The sequence below is a fragment of the Coprinopsis cinerea genome (assembly GCF_000182895.1).
Source record: "Coprinopsis cinerea okayama7#130 chromosome 4 map unlocalized cont3.4, whole genome shotgun sequence".
Lineage (NCBI taxonomy): Eukaryota > Fungi > Basidiomycota > Agaricomycetes > Agaricales > Psathyrellaceae > Coprinopsis > Coprinopsis cinerea.
This window is the reverse complement of record NW_003307541.1, coordinates 1,038,270-1,052,743: the sequence shown is the minus strand read 5'-3', so window position 1 is coordinate 1,052,743 and position 14,474 is coordinate 1,038,270. Positions and strand designations below refer to the sequence as shown.

Here is a 14,474-nt window from a genome sequence, read left to right as displayed (position 1 = left end):
ACAATGCACAACCTATGATGCAATACCACGATCTACCTTCTTCCAGCTTCTACCGGGTATATAATACTGGAACTCGACAAAACGACATTTGAATTCCGCTCATTTCTCCCTTAAACCATCACCACCACGTATCATGTCGCAGAAAGCCCTCGTCCTCGACAAGCAGTTTGGAGATTTCGTGTTGACGACGATCCCGATTCCTAAACCACAGCCGGAAGAGGTTATCGTCAAGGTTGAGGCTGCAGGCCTGAACCCCGTCGATTGGAAGATTCAGAATTATGGCGTTTTTGTTGAGGAATATCCTGCCGTGTTGGGAACTGATATCGCGGGAGAGATAGTCGAGCTTGGAGAGAAGGTTACTACTGTTGCTAAAGGTGATAAAGTGTACGTGATGTTCGATTGGCGTTCGTAAATCTTGTCCTGACATGACGATCTAGTGTTCTTCAAGGAACGTATAGGAAAGCAGACGAGAGTGCTGGCTTCCAGCAATACGCCAGAGCCGATGTGCACACCCTCGCCAAAGTGCGTATTACAGGCTTGGTCTGCTTGTTTCTCCCGCTCAAGTCCTCACTAGATTCCTTCGAACGTCACCGTCGTTGAGGCGGCTACTCTCCCTGTCGCCTTAACGTGCGCATATGTGGGACTGTACAACGTTGACCCGCACGGACTTGGATTCGAACCGCCTCTGACTTCGGGTAGAGGGAAGTACAAGGATGTTCCCATCGTAGTGCTTGGAGGGGCCAGCTCTGTGGGCCAATACGGTGCGTACATAGTCTTCTCTATCGAATCGGCTCATTGGTCTGACTGTTAGTACCAACCAACCAACAGTCCTCCAGCTCGCTCGTGCTTCCGGCTTCAGCCCAATCATCACCACTGCATCTCTCAAACACACCGACTTCCTCAAGTCTCTCGGGGCAACACACATCCTCGACCGATCGCTCTCAACAGAGGCATTGCAAGCTGCAGTCAAGGAGATCACTTCGACCCCCATCACCACAGTTTACGACGCCATCTCCTCCGCTGAGACCCAGAAGACGGGCCACGAGCTCCTGGCACCCGGTGGTCAACTTCTCGTCACCTTGCCACCCTCGGTGGAGGCGGCAAAGGAGAAGAAGGTTCTAGGCGTGCTGGGTGTGAAGCAACTCCCTCATAACGTACAGCTATTGCGCGATCTATACGCGAAGCTACCCGAGCTATTGAAAGACGGTGTTATCAAGGTGAGTCGGATCTATTTCGCAGCTTAAGATCCACGAGTAACGTGAACTTGAATCAATAGCCGAATCGAGCTGAGACGCTTCCGAATGGGTTGAATGGAATTAAGGATGGGTTGCAGAGGATGAAGGAGGATAAGGTGTCTGGGACGAAATTGGTCGCACTTCCTCAGGAGACGTCGTAAGAATGTCCATTGCAAATATGAAATAATGACAATTGTACTTTGAATTGAATTATAAAACTTAAGCAGAGATGGGCTTGATGCCGTCCTTGATTGCTTTCCAGGCGGGTCGCTCAGAGATATCGTTGAACCACCTGGCAACGTTCGGCCTATCCTGGATGGCATTGCTGCCGACAGCGGGGAGGAGAGCACCATAGGAAAGGTGGAAGAGATCGGCGAGGGTAACCTCCTGTAGGAATGACGGTCAGCTACAGTCTACCAAGGAACACCGATGCTGTACGCACATCACCAGCAAGGTACTTTTGCTTGCCCAAGATCTTGTCGTAGACGTCGAGCTTGGCCTCGAGACTGGTAAGGTGCTTCTTCAAGGCCTCCTCGTCGGTGGTGAGTCCGTAGAATCTGATACTCCGGTTCAGAGAGGTTCCAGAACGGAAGGCTGAGGGGAAAGGACTCACGGCTTGAAGACCTTCTCCCAGACGGCAGGAGCGGCGAAGGCGTCGAAGTTGGAGACTTCGACTGAGGCAGCCTGCTCGAAGAGGCCCTTCTTCTTGATGTCGACGGGGATGAGTGCGGGTCCCTTGTCGGCATACTTCTCAGCGAGGTATCGAGCAATGGCCCTGCTCTCGTAGACGATGAAGCCATCGTCATCCTAGGAGAGGGTTTATTACCATATTAAGGAAGTCAAGAGAAGCTGGACGTACGAGATAGGGGACCTGTCCGAACGGCTGCTTCTCGAGGAATCCGGGGGACTTGTGCTCTTGCTTGCTGAAGTCGATCTGGTGGAACTCGAAGGGGATGTTCTTCTCGTGGAGGACGACAGCAGCACGCTTGGTGCAAGTCGAGTCAGGGTGACCGAAGAGCTTGAGGACCATTGTGAGCTATGTAGTTAGGAGTGGGCTGTGAGAGGTGGTGAATTGGATGGGAAGGCGACTATGGGTTCTACGGTTTGTCCTTCGTCCCTTTTATAACGCAGGTCCCAGAAGCTACCACACCAATTATCTATGATGTGTCGGTCTGATCGTGATCAGGTGGACGCCCACCGTGGAATCTAATCGAAGCTGCTAAACAGAAGATGCATAACCTACTACCTCAGCAGGTTTAGTAATCCCTGATAAATCTACAGGTTCTTTGACGCGAGCCTGACGAATTCGAAGGTTGGAAATGGTCAGATTGCGGGGATCCCTACTAATGCCAGCGACATAAAGCGTTGATGTGGCCCTTGTAATGGGACAATCAGCACCGGTTAAGGAAGCGCGCTGACGAAGGTGTCAACGGACTTACCTCGTAGAACGTCGACGGTAACTACAACATACACGTACTGCTTCCTGGTTGGCCAATCATATAGGTACCATCGAGGAACAGCTCGAAGAACCCCACTCCATCGACCGAGCACAGGCGACAGGAGAGACCTGGAAGAGGAAAAGACGAGCTTGACTGGACCCAGCCAAGGCAAAAGCGGTGTGATACAGATCACTGATCATCAGATATCTACCCCGAGGTGCGGGGGATCAGTGGGCGCTTAACTGGCTGCGACCCCTCCGCCCGGCACGGCCTGTCTTGTTCTGAGTACAACAAAAGCTAAATCCCAAGGAAACAATGGATTTCCAATAGCTCAACAATACCTTTCTATTGTAAGCTATTACAATTTCAGAGTGACCAACTACGGAAATCGTAACCCGGTGTATTCGATGGTGGGCTGGGGTAGTATCTTATCGCAAATTAAAACCCGGGTCTCGCGAACAAGTCAAGCAGTGGATGTGCTCGAACCCCTCGGAGATCGCTACTCACCACAAGACTTGATGTATATGGCCCGAAGGCACCAATCCATCGCACCAAAACCTTGGCCAGTAGGAGTTCGAACATGCCCGAGCCTGCTTGTGGGCATTGAATTAGTGGCTGACTCATACACGAGTTCCACCAACGAAGGAAATAGGTGCATCCTGGGGTGTATGATATGGATCAGCTGGAGTGAGCTCTTGTCCGACGGGAGTAACGGCCGACTACTCGAAGACGTGGCATCAGTGGAGATCAGCGAAGAAGTTCTTCTGCTTGCATGCATGCTCGTCATCGAACGTCACAGACTGCATGTTCCCCGTAGGTTGTATAATAGGCCAGCATATTTCCAGCGCGACAGCTTTGGGCTCAGATATGGGGATCGCGACGAGTTAATCGACAAGCCACCCAAACCTCTCTATTGCACTGGCTGGATGCCAGAGAATACGAATACGAATATCACTTCAATGTACACGGGTTTCAGAAAGGGAACGATCATTGGATATGGGGCAAGAACCTCGACCACTCCACTGTCTCGTGCGCACGAGGAGGAAGTTCTCGGAGTTGTGCCAGAGCTAGACCAAGCAACATACAGCGGGCGGCAATGTAAACCGGGACAGCTATCGGGGTCAGGAAGCGTCCCTGGAAGAGACCGAATGAAGTCGGAATAAGCCCTGAGTAGCTCCTGGGCATCGAGATGAGGACGAAAGCAACAACAAAGAGCAATGGGGCAAAGGTAACAATGAGGCTAAGGATACGCCACAACTGCGTCTCCAAAGTCGTTGGCCTCGGTGAAGACCAGGCGATGCAGTGGATAGCCCCGAAGATGGAAGCAAGGACGACACCAAGTAGTGGACCGAGCTGTACAGCCAGTGAGTCGGACTCTCCTTCGTGATACCCATAAAACGTAGGCACTTTGTCATAGACATTGGCGTCGCTGGACTCATTCTCCGAGCGTGTAGACGCACTGAAGTCTTGGAGACCTCCGAGGATGAGAAGCCGATAGATTATCCTGTTAGAGACTCCCAGGACTGACGATGTCAGTATTAAAGAAATCGTTTGGTGGCGGACGAAACCGCACCTTTTGACACACATTGGCAGACAGAAATCCAAACTGCCTTTACCCGCGGGCAACTTGTGGCAGTCTGTGCTGTCTGGACTCTTTGGAGCAGGTACCCTTCTTCTTCATCGTCATCGCCATGGTAAGGGCCGCGAGTGCCTCCCTCAAAGGAGAATTGGGGTCGCAGACGTTCTTCCCCTTCTTCCCTTGAGTCTCCGAGCGTCGATACCGAGCTGCTGGATCCAGCGGGCTCATCTAGAGTGTTCCAAAGCACAGGGTTCAAAGGTACTAGGACCTTGTACCCACTTTTTGTGACCCAACACTCGGTAAGAGCGGACGGGTCACAGTTGAGGACGATCGGGAAGCGTACATCGAGAGGTTTGTCCCACCAGAAAACGTACATTACCGCATTGAAAGCCGCATACGCCAAAGTTATAACCTCCAGCTCTGTGATGATGAGCCTTTGTGAACCCCGCGAAATGCACTCAGCGATGAACTACGAGATCTGCACGGCAGTCACCGCCTTCGACAGCCCGTCTCCCTTGCTTCTGTCCCAGATTTCGTCGTACGTGAGACCATTGTGCAGTACGGCGTTTAAAGCCTTTTTGACCGCTTCTTTGCGGTTGGAAGACCCGGCGGCGATAGCCGAGATCGCGTGCGTTCGAACATAGGTCTCGTTTCCCTGTCGATCCCGTTTGCCTTCCCAAAACAGAAGACCACCCATCTGGACAAGGTGACTATGCGAGTGCGTCCAGTTGATACCACCGACTGTGCTCCTTGGATTAGTGTGTTACAAATCATGTTTGTACGACGAAACTAACCGATCTGCTCCTCTTCCAAAATCTCCGTCACGGTAGCGGTGAGGCGCCTGCTACCCAGCCATTGTCGGAATGCGAAGACGACCAAGAACTCTGGGGCAGCCAGTCCCCAGAACATGAGGTACAGGCGACTTCGGTACCTTCGCCAAGAAAATTTGCCGTTGCTCTCAACGTAGTCGACGTTTGGATGGACGGATACCCAGGTGCACGTGAATACAGTGACCGTACAGATCCAGACGATGTTTGCAGTTGATCGATAATTCGTGTTGAAGGGAGTGGTGGTTGGACTTGACTGCGGATTTGAGGCTCTTGGTTGGACAGGATCGTTCGCAAAGCTATGAGTGTCGGCCTCGGAGACTGAGGAAGTGTCCTTGGGGAAAGCGTACGCAGTGTAGTCCTGATTCCATGCAACCAGAGAGTAGTACAGGAGAAAGACAAAGAGCATGTTGTGGGGAGTGGGAAGAATTCCAACGCCACAACGGACACATTATTATACGATCCCTGCAAGTGCTGTGTACGGGCCTGGAGGGGCAGTTCAGGATAATTCACTCTGTCAGAATGAATTACATTCCATCTAGCCAGATAATAGGTTTTAAGCGCCCATGTATCGCCAGAAGAGAAACGCCAAGAAGAATCGCAGTCGCCCAGGCCCTTGGTAAATCGTCGTCAGATTCCCTCAAGCGCCTCGAAATTCAGGATGCAATGGACCGTCCCAAGGCCCTTCCACCTACGAGCCGATAAGCATAGGTTTAGTCGATGGTTTCCCAGCTGCTGCTGCCTCCTGGAATCTGGGCTCGAAGAAATGACTGCCCTAAAGGCTGAGGGGCGACCTTGAGGTTGGGAAATTAAAGAGCCGAACGGCCGAAGCGGAGGTATAGCCGAATGTCACCGAAAGACCCTGTACGTCAGCATTGCCCACATGCGAACAAAGTTGTACCAGCTGGACTCTGATCTTGGTTCGAACTTGAAGCCATCCAAGGCCATCCATCGCTGGTGGTATGGGATCGTAAGGCCAGAGGTTTATGTCCGAAGCTCCAGAAGGCAACAAGGAGGGGAACCCGTGAAACCATCCAATTACAATGCTTTCAGCTAGAAATCGCTCAATCTGGTGAGTCGAGGCTCACCGTTCCGGTCCCTTGTCCATTCTACTTACTGGCAGTAATAAGGCAGCCTAGTCTCCGGTCTCTGAAGCCCTATCTATGCACTTGAAACAGAAAATGTCTGGGATATATCGAAAAACAGATTAGCAAGGGAAGTTTTCACTTACCACACATTTCCCGAATTTAACGGGAGGTAGACTGGCAACTCCTTGGGGCATCCTCTGCTCCGAAGGCAGACGGGCGAGTTGTGCCTACATTGCGTCTCTCCTTTTGTTTTCTATCTAGACCTTCCACCTTTTTCTCATCATGATATGAATCTTGACGCCTTGACTTGTGTCACTGTTTTCGATTCGGCTATTCCAGTTCGGGTCATCTGGTCCTGTGTACCTCTGTAGCCAGAGGGTCGGGAACCTCGATGGAAGCTCCAACAGAATCTCTCGACGAAGTCACTCTGCTTTTTGATGGGGGACAGCGTCGGCGGTGAGGGTAACTTGATAGGGGTTAACCTCATATGTAACTGACATCATTAGACCCGTTGGGAACAGTCGCGTGCGGGCTGCCGACTGTAACCGACTCGCGGCGGGCGGGCGATCAATCCCGTGTCATCGACTCTACCGACCTTTGGGCCTTGGCTGAGGCCTTTCGACGAATTCGTGCTTGCCCCATCTTCAAGCACAACGTGTTTGCCGGACCATAGTGATTTTTGTCAATTTATGAAGGTTCGTACCGATATTCGCTCGAGACGACTTCCAGGAACCCTGCCATCTGCCCAGCTTTAGCTTTACGCGAACCTATTGAGTTTGGTTTGTTCGGGAGGCTCTTGGAGTATGTAGCAGCGGCTGATTTTGGTTCGCGCCGTCTTCAACCTCCCGATTGCATACGCAGATCCCTGGATGCAGCCCATTTGCTTTCTTCCCAGTTTCATGCGTGCTATGGGCCTAGACACCCGATCCAGAAAGACGACTGATATTCCCGGGTGGAGAAAACGACATGGGTCGACGGGTAAGGCCTCCGCTATACCCCTTGGCGCTTGCTGATTCACTGAACTGGACTAGAAGCCCCGCTCGGTGTGATGACATTGTCTGGTGGCACGACGTTTTACGCTACATCTGTGTACCTGACCGGCGTCTGATCATGCACAAGCCAAATATCAATTTTGGAATATATAAACCCCCAAGTCGCCCTTCGAGTGTTCCCCGGGTCTCCCGCTCCTTGCACTCCTCTCTTGACGTCGCTACTTCTCGGCACTTCACGACTCACGATGATGAAGGCTTTCGGTGTCATCTTGTCCCTCCTCTCTCTGGCCCTTGTCCAGGCCGTTCCGACACCCATCCCAGCCCCCGCCGACAACAGCACTATCGACGGAGTACGAGATGCCCTCAAGCTGCAGGCCCGTCAAGGAGGGCCTCGAGCAACTGTCTTCAGCAAGTGCACGGTCCCTAACCGTGTTGCACTGACCTTTGTAAGTCTTCCTCCATCCTACTATTATTCATTTCATCTCCATTGCGTACGCTCGTGTCGCGAGACTGTCGCGTCAGACACCCCCGACGTATCATTACATTTTCATTCCCCTTTTCCCCCCATTCCGTTGCCCAGTCAGGCAATAGACTGATCTATTGATACACAGGACGATGGACCATACTGGTATACGTGCGTAGTACCCCCTCTGGTACATATCATGTTTTCACCGTCTTACTTACGTTCCAACCTGACAGCCAACAAATCGCCGATATGTTGAACAACGCAGGCGCTAAGGGAACCTTCTTCGTCAGTACGTATAGTTTCCCTGAATCTCTTTCGACATGGTATTGATCAATTCTATTTTTAATCTCCAGATGGCCAAAACTGTAAGCCACCGCTATTGGACGATATGGAATTACCTAACCTCTCGATTGCCAGGGGCTTGCATCTACGACACTGAACTGTCAAGGCAGCTCAAGTATGCTTATGACCAGGGCCACCAGATCGGCTCGCACACTTGGGCTCACCAGAACCTGGCTACCCTTAACTGGGATCAGAGTGTGTCTATTTTTGTTTCGCCCTGCGGATGAACATTGAACTGAGATCGCCTCGTCTTTTCAGTCCACCATCAAATGTGGTTGGTCGAGCGTAAGGCACACCGGTTGTTTTGAAGGATCTCCTTTTCTCATCCCCTTTTAGAGGCTGTTATGCGCATCACTGGTGCATACCCCGCGTTCATGCGACCTCGTACGTCCTCATTACCTTCCAAATACTGTTGATTGGGAATGTACCTGACCTTCATTCCTGCAGCCTACGGAAGCTACAATAACCTTGTCTTGGAAGCCTCTCACGTCCGTGGCCAGCATGTCGTGATGTGGGATATGGAGTGCGTCGTCTTCCCTCCTGCAGCGAAGTGAACCGACTGTCTGACATTCATGATCTCAGCTCTGGTGATACCGGTGGCGTCTCCGTGGCCCAACAGAAACAGCGATTCACCAACATTGCCAACAACCGTCCATCCAATGCTTTGACTCTGCAGCACGAAACCCACTGTATGTCTCGCTTCCTCGTTTCGCTGACCACACTGGCTGATCTTTGCATGCCTCTTTAGGGTCCACTGTGTATGTGCCCATTGATTGCCGCGCTTATATCTCGCACCGTAGTTAACCGCTGACTGGCCTTTTAGCAACGAAGTCCTCCCTCATGCTATCAGCGTCCTCCAGGGCGCAGGCTACCAGCTCGTCACCGTCGCCGAATGCTTGGGTATGTCTCCATACCAATGGGTCGGTGCTCCTCACACCCGAGACGTACGTTCTCCCTCTGCATACTTTCCCTGGCAAGCGCTCACTTTCCTGGTCGCTATTTATAGTCAAGCTGGACCTGCTAAACGCTCTCCCTTCTTACGAGCTAATGTTGCCGAAGGTAACGGCAACAAGACTCGGATGACGACCTCGAATGGATTGGAGCTGAAACTTGCCAATCGCAGGTTCTCCAATCCCCTCATGAAACGTTACGAATTGGATTTTCTACGGACACCTTCCTCTTTCATTCCTAATCTTCTTCCCCTCCACTAATCATGATTGACTTGCGGAACACTTTCACGTTACTAGTTCTAATCGGCCTGTTACTTTCTTCTGGATTTATCATTTCGGATGGACAGAAAACAAACTAATCTCCTCATACTTAGTATTACTTCTCTATCCCCTTCACCCGTTCTACTGGACCCTGGTTACCTTCTACCTCCTTTTACGCCTTTTTACGGACACTTCTGATTACCTGCTCAGGGACTCTCGAAAATTGGGACTCGATAATCACGATTTGACGAACCCGTCGTAGTAACTAGTGATAATGATACTTGCAACTCTTTGTTGTCAACTAGTACGCTCACCGCCCGTTAGCATCTGAACACATCCCCCAGAGTTGTCGATATCGAATTGAAAAGAGGTCAGTCGCCGACGATGGTCGTCGTTCGAGAGACGAGCACCCCTGAGGACTTTAACGGCTGGAAAGTATTATATGGGTATCGACGAATACATATCTTAAAGGAGAGTATCTACTACAGACTATCGAGGTGGGGTCAGCGTAATACATGTTTACAGCACAGTTGAATGATACCAGTAAGATCTATCATCTAGGTACGAAGCTCTCAACGTCTATGAGCATCGCAGATCTGTCAATGAACAACCAAGTACAGAGAATGGAAGGGTAGACTCGCAACGTCAGCCCCCACTCTATCGCTAAGCGCCATCTATCGCTCAAAATTCAGATGCCCGTGGCTAAAGTTTGTATTATCAGAACCTCCGCTCCCTCCATGAAAGTTCGTCTGCCCAGGGGTCCATTGGAACATCGAGTCTGGCGAGAACAGGCTTGCCGTGTCATCCCTAAATCGCCAAAGGAGAGCAAAGGCAAAGATAGATCGCCATCCAGTCAGCATCGAAGGATCGAACAGCAAATAATGAATATGGAATACGCACTGGAAAGGTAGACCCCAATCCCACAGATTCGAAATCCCCAATTCTTCAATACCAGCAGAACTAAACCCACCCTGTAACCCTGAAGACGAATCCGAACTCATCAGAACATCTAGAGTATCGATCGGTGCGTGGTGCGTGACTGTATGGTGCTGTTGATGGTGCTCCTGATGCTGATGATGATGTTGGTGGTGCAGTTCGTAGAAGTGACTTTGCTGCTCTGACGAAGGGTGCATCGTTGAAGTCCTCGTCGTTGTAGCAGTGCTACTGGTACTAGCTTGCGTCGAGGTAGTTGACTGGGTGAAGATAGAAGGCGTGTCGATGAAGAACGAGGTGGAGGAGGAAGGGAAGGAGGGGCGGGAAGACGACGAGGACATTGTCGGTGAGAGGGTGAAAGGAGAACCATGGGAAGATAGTGGTGGAGGTGACACATCGTCAGGTCCCAAAAGGAAGGGACCGGAGCGGGGAGGCCAAGAATCTAATGGGTTGGGTTGGTTTGCGGCTTCGTTGTGACACGTTTTAGAGGACGATCCTGACGGCACTCTTGACGAGGAGGCATCGAGCGAAACACCTGGGCCAGAACCTCCGACAGGGATTGTCGATCTTGGTGGCAAATTGTAGCTGAACGTGAACGCATGGCTGTTCTTGGAGTTGCTCGCCCCATTCGTGGTCGGCTCCTTCTGCGTATCAGGTCGTGGTATGGGAGGAGGGAAGACGTGTTCGTCCGCCGACGCAAGGTTGCTGAGAATATCACTGCAAGGCGTCAGATCCAGTCAGACATAGTCCAGGATAAAACAACCGGGAGAGTGCGAGAGAAGGGGAAAAAAATCAGTTAACATACTAGAGTTTCCCGGCAGAGAAATAGGTCTCCTCCGCCAATTTCAACAGCGTCAAGCAAAGATTCACATCCTCCATATCCTTCTTGAATTGTTCGCCCGTTGAACGACCCGAGTTCCGACTGTCCCATGCTTTGAGCAAGAGGACGATTCCAGCGATGAAGATTGGGAACTAGATTCCAATTCATTGTAGTGTCAGAGACGTGGACAATCGATGTTTGGGAAGAGAAAGATCTTACGGCGAGGAAATTGTTCGTCCGTTCCGAGAGCACAGAGTTTATCCGGGCGATGGAGCGAGAGGCGTTGGTGCAGATGGTCAGGGACGGGAAGGAGACAGTTGCTGGTCGTCGTGGTGATGGAATAAATGGTCGGTGTAGCAGGATCTGGGCGTGATAGTATACCGTGTAGAGGTAGCCGGATTGCGACAAGAACCGCTCGTCTGGATTGTTTGGGTCCCATTGCACTAGAATTACCGTCTTCGTAAGCAACAGGCTGGCTGACAGGACGGTGAGACCAAAGCCTACAATGCGGAGGTATACTGTTCAACCACGTATTCAACCTCGAATCAACCTCCGTAACTATCCACTGATCCCATTCCTTCTTGTCAAGCTTCAAGAAGCGGAGAGGGTTCTTCACGGCGTACTGTACGAATCGCGGGAATCAGCTTCGTCTGCGGCAATCAGGATGGCTGAAAGGAAGGCTCTTACGATCGTTCGAAGGATGATTCCGATGATTTCGTTTATGCGGATCATCAAGTTAAAGGCGGTGATCACGGAAGGTTTGTCGCTGGGCTGTTTGAAGCGGAGCTGAGGGTCAGGATGCTCCCAGTGTTCGTCGTCGCACTCTACTGGGAGCTCTAAGTCCAACCTGGGATCGATCAGAGACCGCCGAATGTGAATATCTAGGAACGACGCACTCCTCATCTTGCAATGAGCAAGGCCTCCCCGTTGAGCAGCTCAAGTGACGATCCATGGAGACCAACACCCTGAGGAAGGATCGTCATCAATTGTGGTCAGATGGGATAGGGAAGATACGTACCAGCAGGCTCGTTTCCATAGCTCCGCTTCCACGGGCGCGTTGGGCGAATCGATTCCAGCCAACTGACGATGCCCACCCGACTCTAGCACAAGGCGCAATCCAATCCCGACCAGCGCCCACGAGCTTTGCGGAAACGACGTGGTGCCGAGGAACAGAACACTCAGCTATGGCAGTAGTCAGTACAGGTAGAACAAGTGGCTGTGAGAGTACGTACACTGTAGAACTGGATATCGTATAACGTCGGACCCAGCAACAGACGATCTGAGCTTTTCGCACCCCACGCTTGCTCAAAGTACTTCCATCCCCTCGAGTGACGTAGGTTCTTCCGCCACTTTGCACGAAGATTGTCGATTTCTTCTTCCAGGATGCCGTGGTCCTTGGCCTGTGCTGAAGCCTTGAACTCTTCTACCGCCTGTTCGATGTCTGTTTCGTCGAGGAACACCTCGGGGTCGGTGGAGTACCGAGCGCCGATTGCACATATCAGGAGCACTGTGACTGCAAACGAGTCGTTCTGCAGATGCAGACCTTCCTGTATCTCGCGTTCGAATGTCGGGCGATGTATGAGCGGAAGATGGAGGTTGGCTGTTTCGAAGTACTTTGAGATGAGGTTCTGCATCAGCGGTTTAGCCGGAAAACGGAAGGGGTATCGCGATTCATCCTGTCGTTTGTGGTTTATCCACTTTCCTTGCGGAGAGCGAGATTAGGGCGGGACCTCGTCAATGAGGGAGAGAGTACGCACAGAGGGTAAAGACCAGAACTCTGGCCGTCTTCGCGCTAGCCACGCATCCGCGTCGCCTTTCGTGGAAGGCGGTGTCTTTTTGGGCGCACTCGTCTGACCTCGTTCCCATTCCTCTTTCAACACGATGGCACGTCGAATCATATCCGACTCGCTCGATTCGCCTACGAAGTATCGTGCACCCTTGGAAGAATCGAGGAAGCCTGGGCGTGGAACGATCAGGGGGCCCGAGGTTTCGAGTGTGGTTGCATCGGCGTGGGGCGCCTTGATCATTTCGTGTCGTATACGATTCAGCTCTGACTTGGAGGCGGATGGGTCAACCTTGCCCTCTAACATTGCTTGCCGTACTGTTTCGTCTGGACATAGCTGAGGGTCGTCAGACTTGAGATAAGCCGGTGAACGAAAACACGTACTCGCTCTAACAGCTTCTCTGTCCGCTTGATCTTGCTTTCTAGCATCTCAACGTGGCTTGATGATTGTTAGGACTGGTGTCATGGACAGGACAGGATAGCTGTACCTCTTAGTCGGCTCCCTGGGCTGAGATCCTTCAGCAAATGGTCATGAATGTAATGAAGGGCTTACCTTGCCATCTGCATTGAATGTACAAGGGACCTTGGCCGAGAAACAGTTGAGACATTTGTTTAATGTCCCAGAGGGTAGTTCCACAAAGTCGCCTGAGGTTAAGCATGAGCCTAATATATCGTTCTTCCAGAAACTTTGACCTACAGCGAACTAAATCCAATCCTTCAGACCAAAAGTCACTTCTAGACATGATCTCGGCGCACCTTTCCGTTTCCTACAAACATCACAAGCCCTATTGAGCTTCCTCTTCTTCACAGACGGTACACGACCGGCGCCTTGAACGCTTGGTCCCGGTTTACTCTCGTACTCGAGGTCGTAGTCCTCGAATTCCTCGTTGGAAGACATTTAAACCCTGAAAGGCCGTGGTTCTGAGTCGTTACTCAGTGTTCTGAGGAGAAAAGGGTTGGATTCCAAGGGCCGTTTACGCACCGAGAGTGACTCAGCTCCGCTGCTGTAGGGCTTGCTGCGGTTAGCCGTAACCTGTGTTCTGATAATCTATATTATTAGGCGTGGTTTTCAAATGGTTTGCGTGACGGCTTACTCGGCCAGGTTCTGTACGACGCTGTTGTCGAAGTCCTACAGCACTGCCGGCGTTTATTTCTTTTTTTACTTATTGGTTATTGGTGGATTTGGCTGTCGTCCAGCGCCGCTTTTCGAGACGAGATGGTGGAAGGAGAAGCTTAGTGTGCCGGCGACTGGGAGGCCACGAAGATGATGGCCGTGAACCGGTTGATTCCGGACCGTCTGATCCGCGTGGGCGTCTATTCAAAATCACTAAAGAGGTCAAGAGCGGCTATTCTGAGCGCAGAGTGCGTGAAGATATTTCGTGCCCAGTGATACACAGTTTCTGGGGCTCCCCTGCTGACTTTGCCTCTGATTTATTGGTTGAGGCCAAGATAGGTGAGGTCACACCAAAAGCTCGACCAGGACCTGAGGATGACTTCACATCGAACCGCGATGTCCTGTCGACTGGATGAGCCCAGCTGTGGCATCCGTATGCCGTGCAATTGTTTGAACTCGTAAAGGTAGACGTAGTGACATCTATCAGAGAGCAACCTTGGGATTAAGCGCCCCGAATCTCGGTGGGAGTAGGTTACTGTATTCCATAGACCAGAAAGCACCTATCCAGTTATGCCGAGGATACCAGTAGTAACACCACGTCACGGAGAAACCTCCCTCGCTCGCAACCCCTCCGACAATTAAACC

The 14,474-nt window shown here is 51.5% G+C and overlaps 6 protein-coding genes across 6 annotated transcripts; 2 read left to right on the top strand and 4 right to left on the bottom strand.

Annotated features, from left to right (window-relative positions):
- Positions 1 to 105: 105 nt before the first annotated feature.
- Positions 106 to 1,396, top strand: CC1G_12719 (hypothetical protein; the record flags this gene model as incomplete). Its single annotated transcript, XM_001838531.2, has 5 exons — positions 106 to 384; positions 438 to 522; positions 575 to 761; positions 829 to 1,217; positions 1,277 to 1,396. The coding sequence occupies exons 1-5, from the start codon at positions 134 to 136 to the stop codon at positions 1,394 to 1,396; spliced, it is 1,032 nt and encodes a 343-aa protein (XP_001838583.1). The 5' UTR covers positions 106 to 133.
- Positions 1,291 to 2,340, bottom strand: CC1G_12718 (glutathione S-transferase). The gene is made up of 4 exons (XM_001838530.2): positions 2,095 to 2,340; positions 1,849 to 2,042; positions 1,678 to 1,792; positions 1,291 to 1,622 (listed from the first exon to the last, which is right to left on the bottom strand). The coding sequence occupies exons 1-4, from the start codon at positions 2,263 to 2,265 to the stop codon at positions 1,455 to 1,457; spliced, it is 648 nt and encodes a 215-aa protein (XP_001838582.1). The 5' UTR covers positions 2,266 to 2,340; the 3' UTR covers positions 1,291 to 1,454.
- A 1,321-nt stretch (positions 2,341 to 3,661) lies between these two features.
- Positions 3,662 to 4,481, bottom strand: CC1G_14352 (hypothetical protein; the record flags this gene model as incomplete). Its single annotated transcript, XM_002911307.1, has 2 exons — positions 3,662 to 4,178; positions 4,291 to 4,481. 2 exons carry the CDS (start codon positions 4,479 to 4,481, stop codon positions 3,662 to 3,664), a joined length of 708 nt encoding a protein of 235 aa, XP_002911353.1.
- Positions 4,482 to 4,722: 241 nt separating this feature from the next.
- Positions 4,723 to 5,489, bottom strand: CC1G_12717 (hypothetical protein; the record flags this gene model as incomplete). The annotated part of the gene is made up of 2 exons (XM_001838529.1): positions 4,723 to 4,994; positions 5,048 to 5,489. The coding sequence occupies 2 exons, from the start codon at positions 5,487 to 5,489 to the stop codon at positions 4,723 to 4,725; spliced, it is 714 nt and encodes a 237-aa protein (XP_001838581.1).
- A 1,916-nt stretch (positions 5,490 to 7,405) lies between these two features.
- Positions 7,406 to 8,992, top strand: CC1G_12716 (chitin deacetylase; the record flags this gene model as incomplete). The annotated part of the gene is made up of 12 exons (XM_001838528.2): positions 7,406 to 7,606; positions 7,772 to 7,794; positions 7,860 to 7,915; positions 7,980 to 7,991; positions 8,044 to 8,163; positions 8,227 to 8,253; positions 8,305 to 8,352; positions 8,416 to 8,491; positions 8,551 to 8,657; positions 8,717 to 8,726; positions 8,792 to 8,912; positions 8,975 to 8,992. The coding sequence occupies 12 exons, from the start codon at positions 7,406 to 7,408 to the stop codon at positions 8,990 to 8,992; spliced, it is 819 nt and encodes a 272-aa protein (XP_001838580.2).
- An 861-nt stretch (positions 8,993 to 9,853) lies between these two features.
- Positions 9,854 to 13,613, bottom strand: CC1G_12715 (nuclear protein; the record flags this gene model as incomplete). Its single annotated transcript, XM_001838527.2, has 14 exons — positions 9,854 to 9,881; positions 10,080 to 10,817; positions 10,918 to 11,084; positions 11,152 to 11,375; positions 11,437 to 11,554; positions 11,620 to 11,779; positions 11,829 to 11,897; positions 11,951 to 12,114; positions 12,165 to 12,560; positions 12,690 to 13,042; positions 13,100 to 13,137; positions 13,204 to 13,223; positions 13,269 to 13,360; positions 13,472 to 13,613. 14 exons carry the CDS (start codon positions 13,611 to 13,613, stop codon positions 9,854 to 9,856), a joined length of 2,709 nt encoding a protein of 902 aa, XP_001838579.2.
- Positions 13,614 to 14,474: the final 861 nt, after the last annotated feature.

Coding starts and splice junctions, on each gene's coding strand:
- CC1G_12718 (XM_001838530.2), bottom strand. CDS start 2,265: ATGGTCCTCAAGCTCTTCGGTCACCCTGACTCGACTTGCACCAAGCGT. Junction 2,043..2,094: donor TCGGACAGGTCCCCTATCTC/GTACGTCCAGCT, acceptor ACCCTCTCCTAG/GATGACGATGGCTTCATCGT. Junction 1,793..1,848: donor TGGGAGAAGGTCTTCAAGCC/GTGAGTCCTTTC, acceptor CCGGAGTATCAG/ATTCTACGGACTCACCACCG.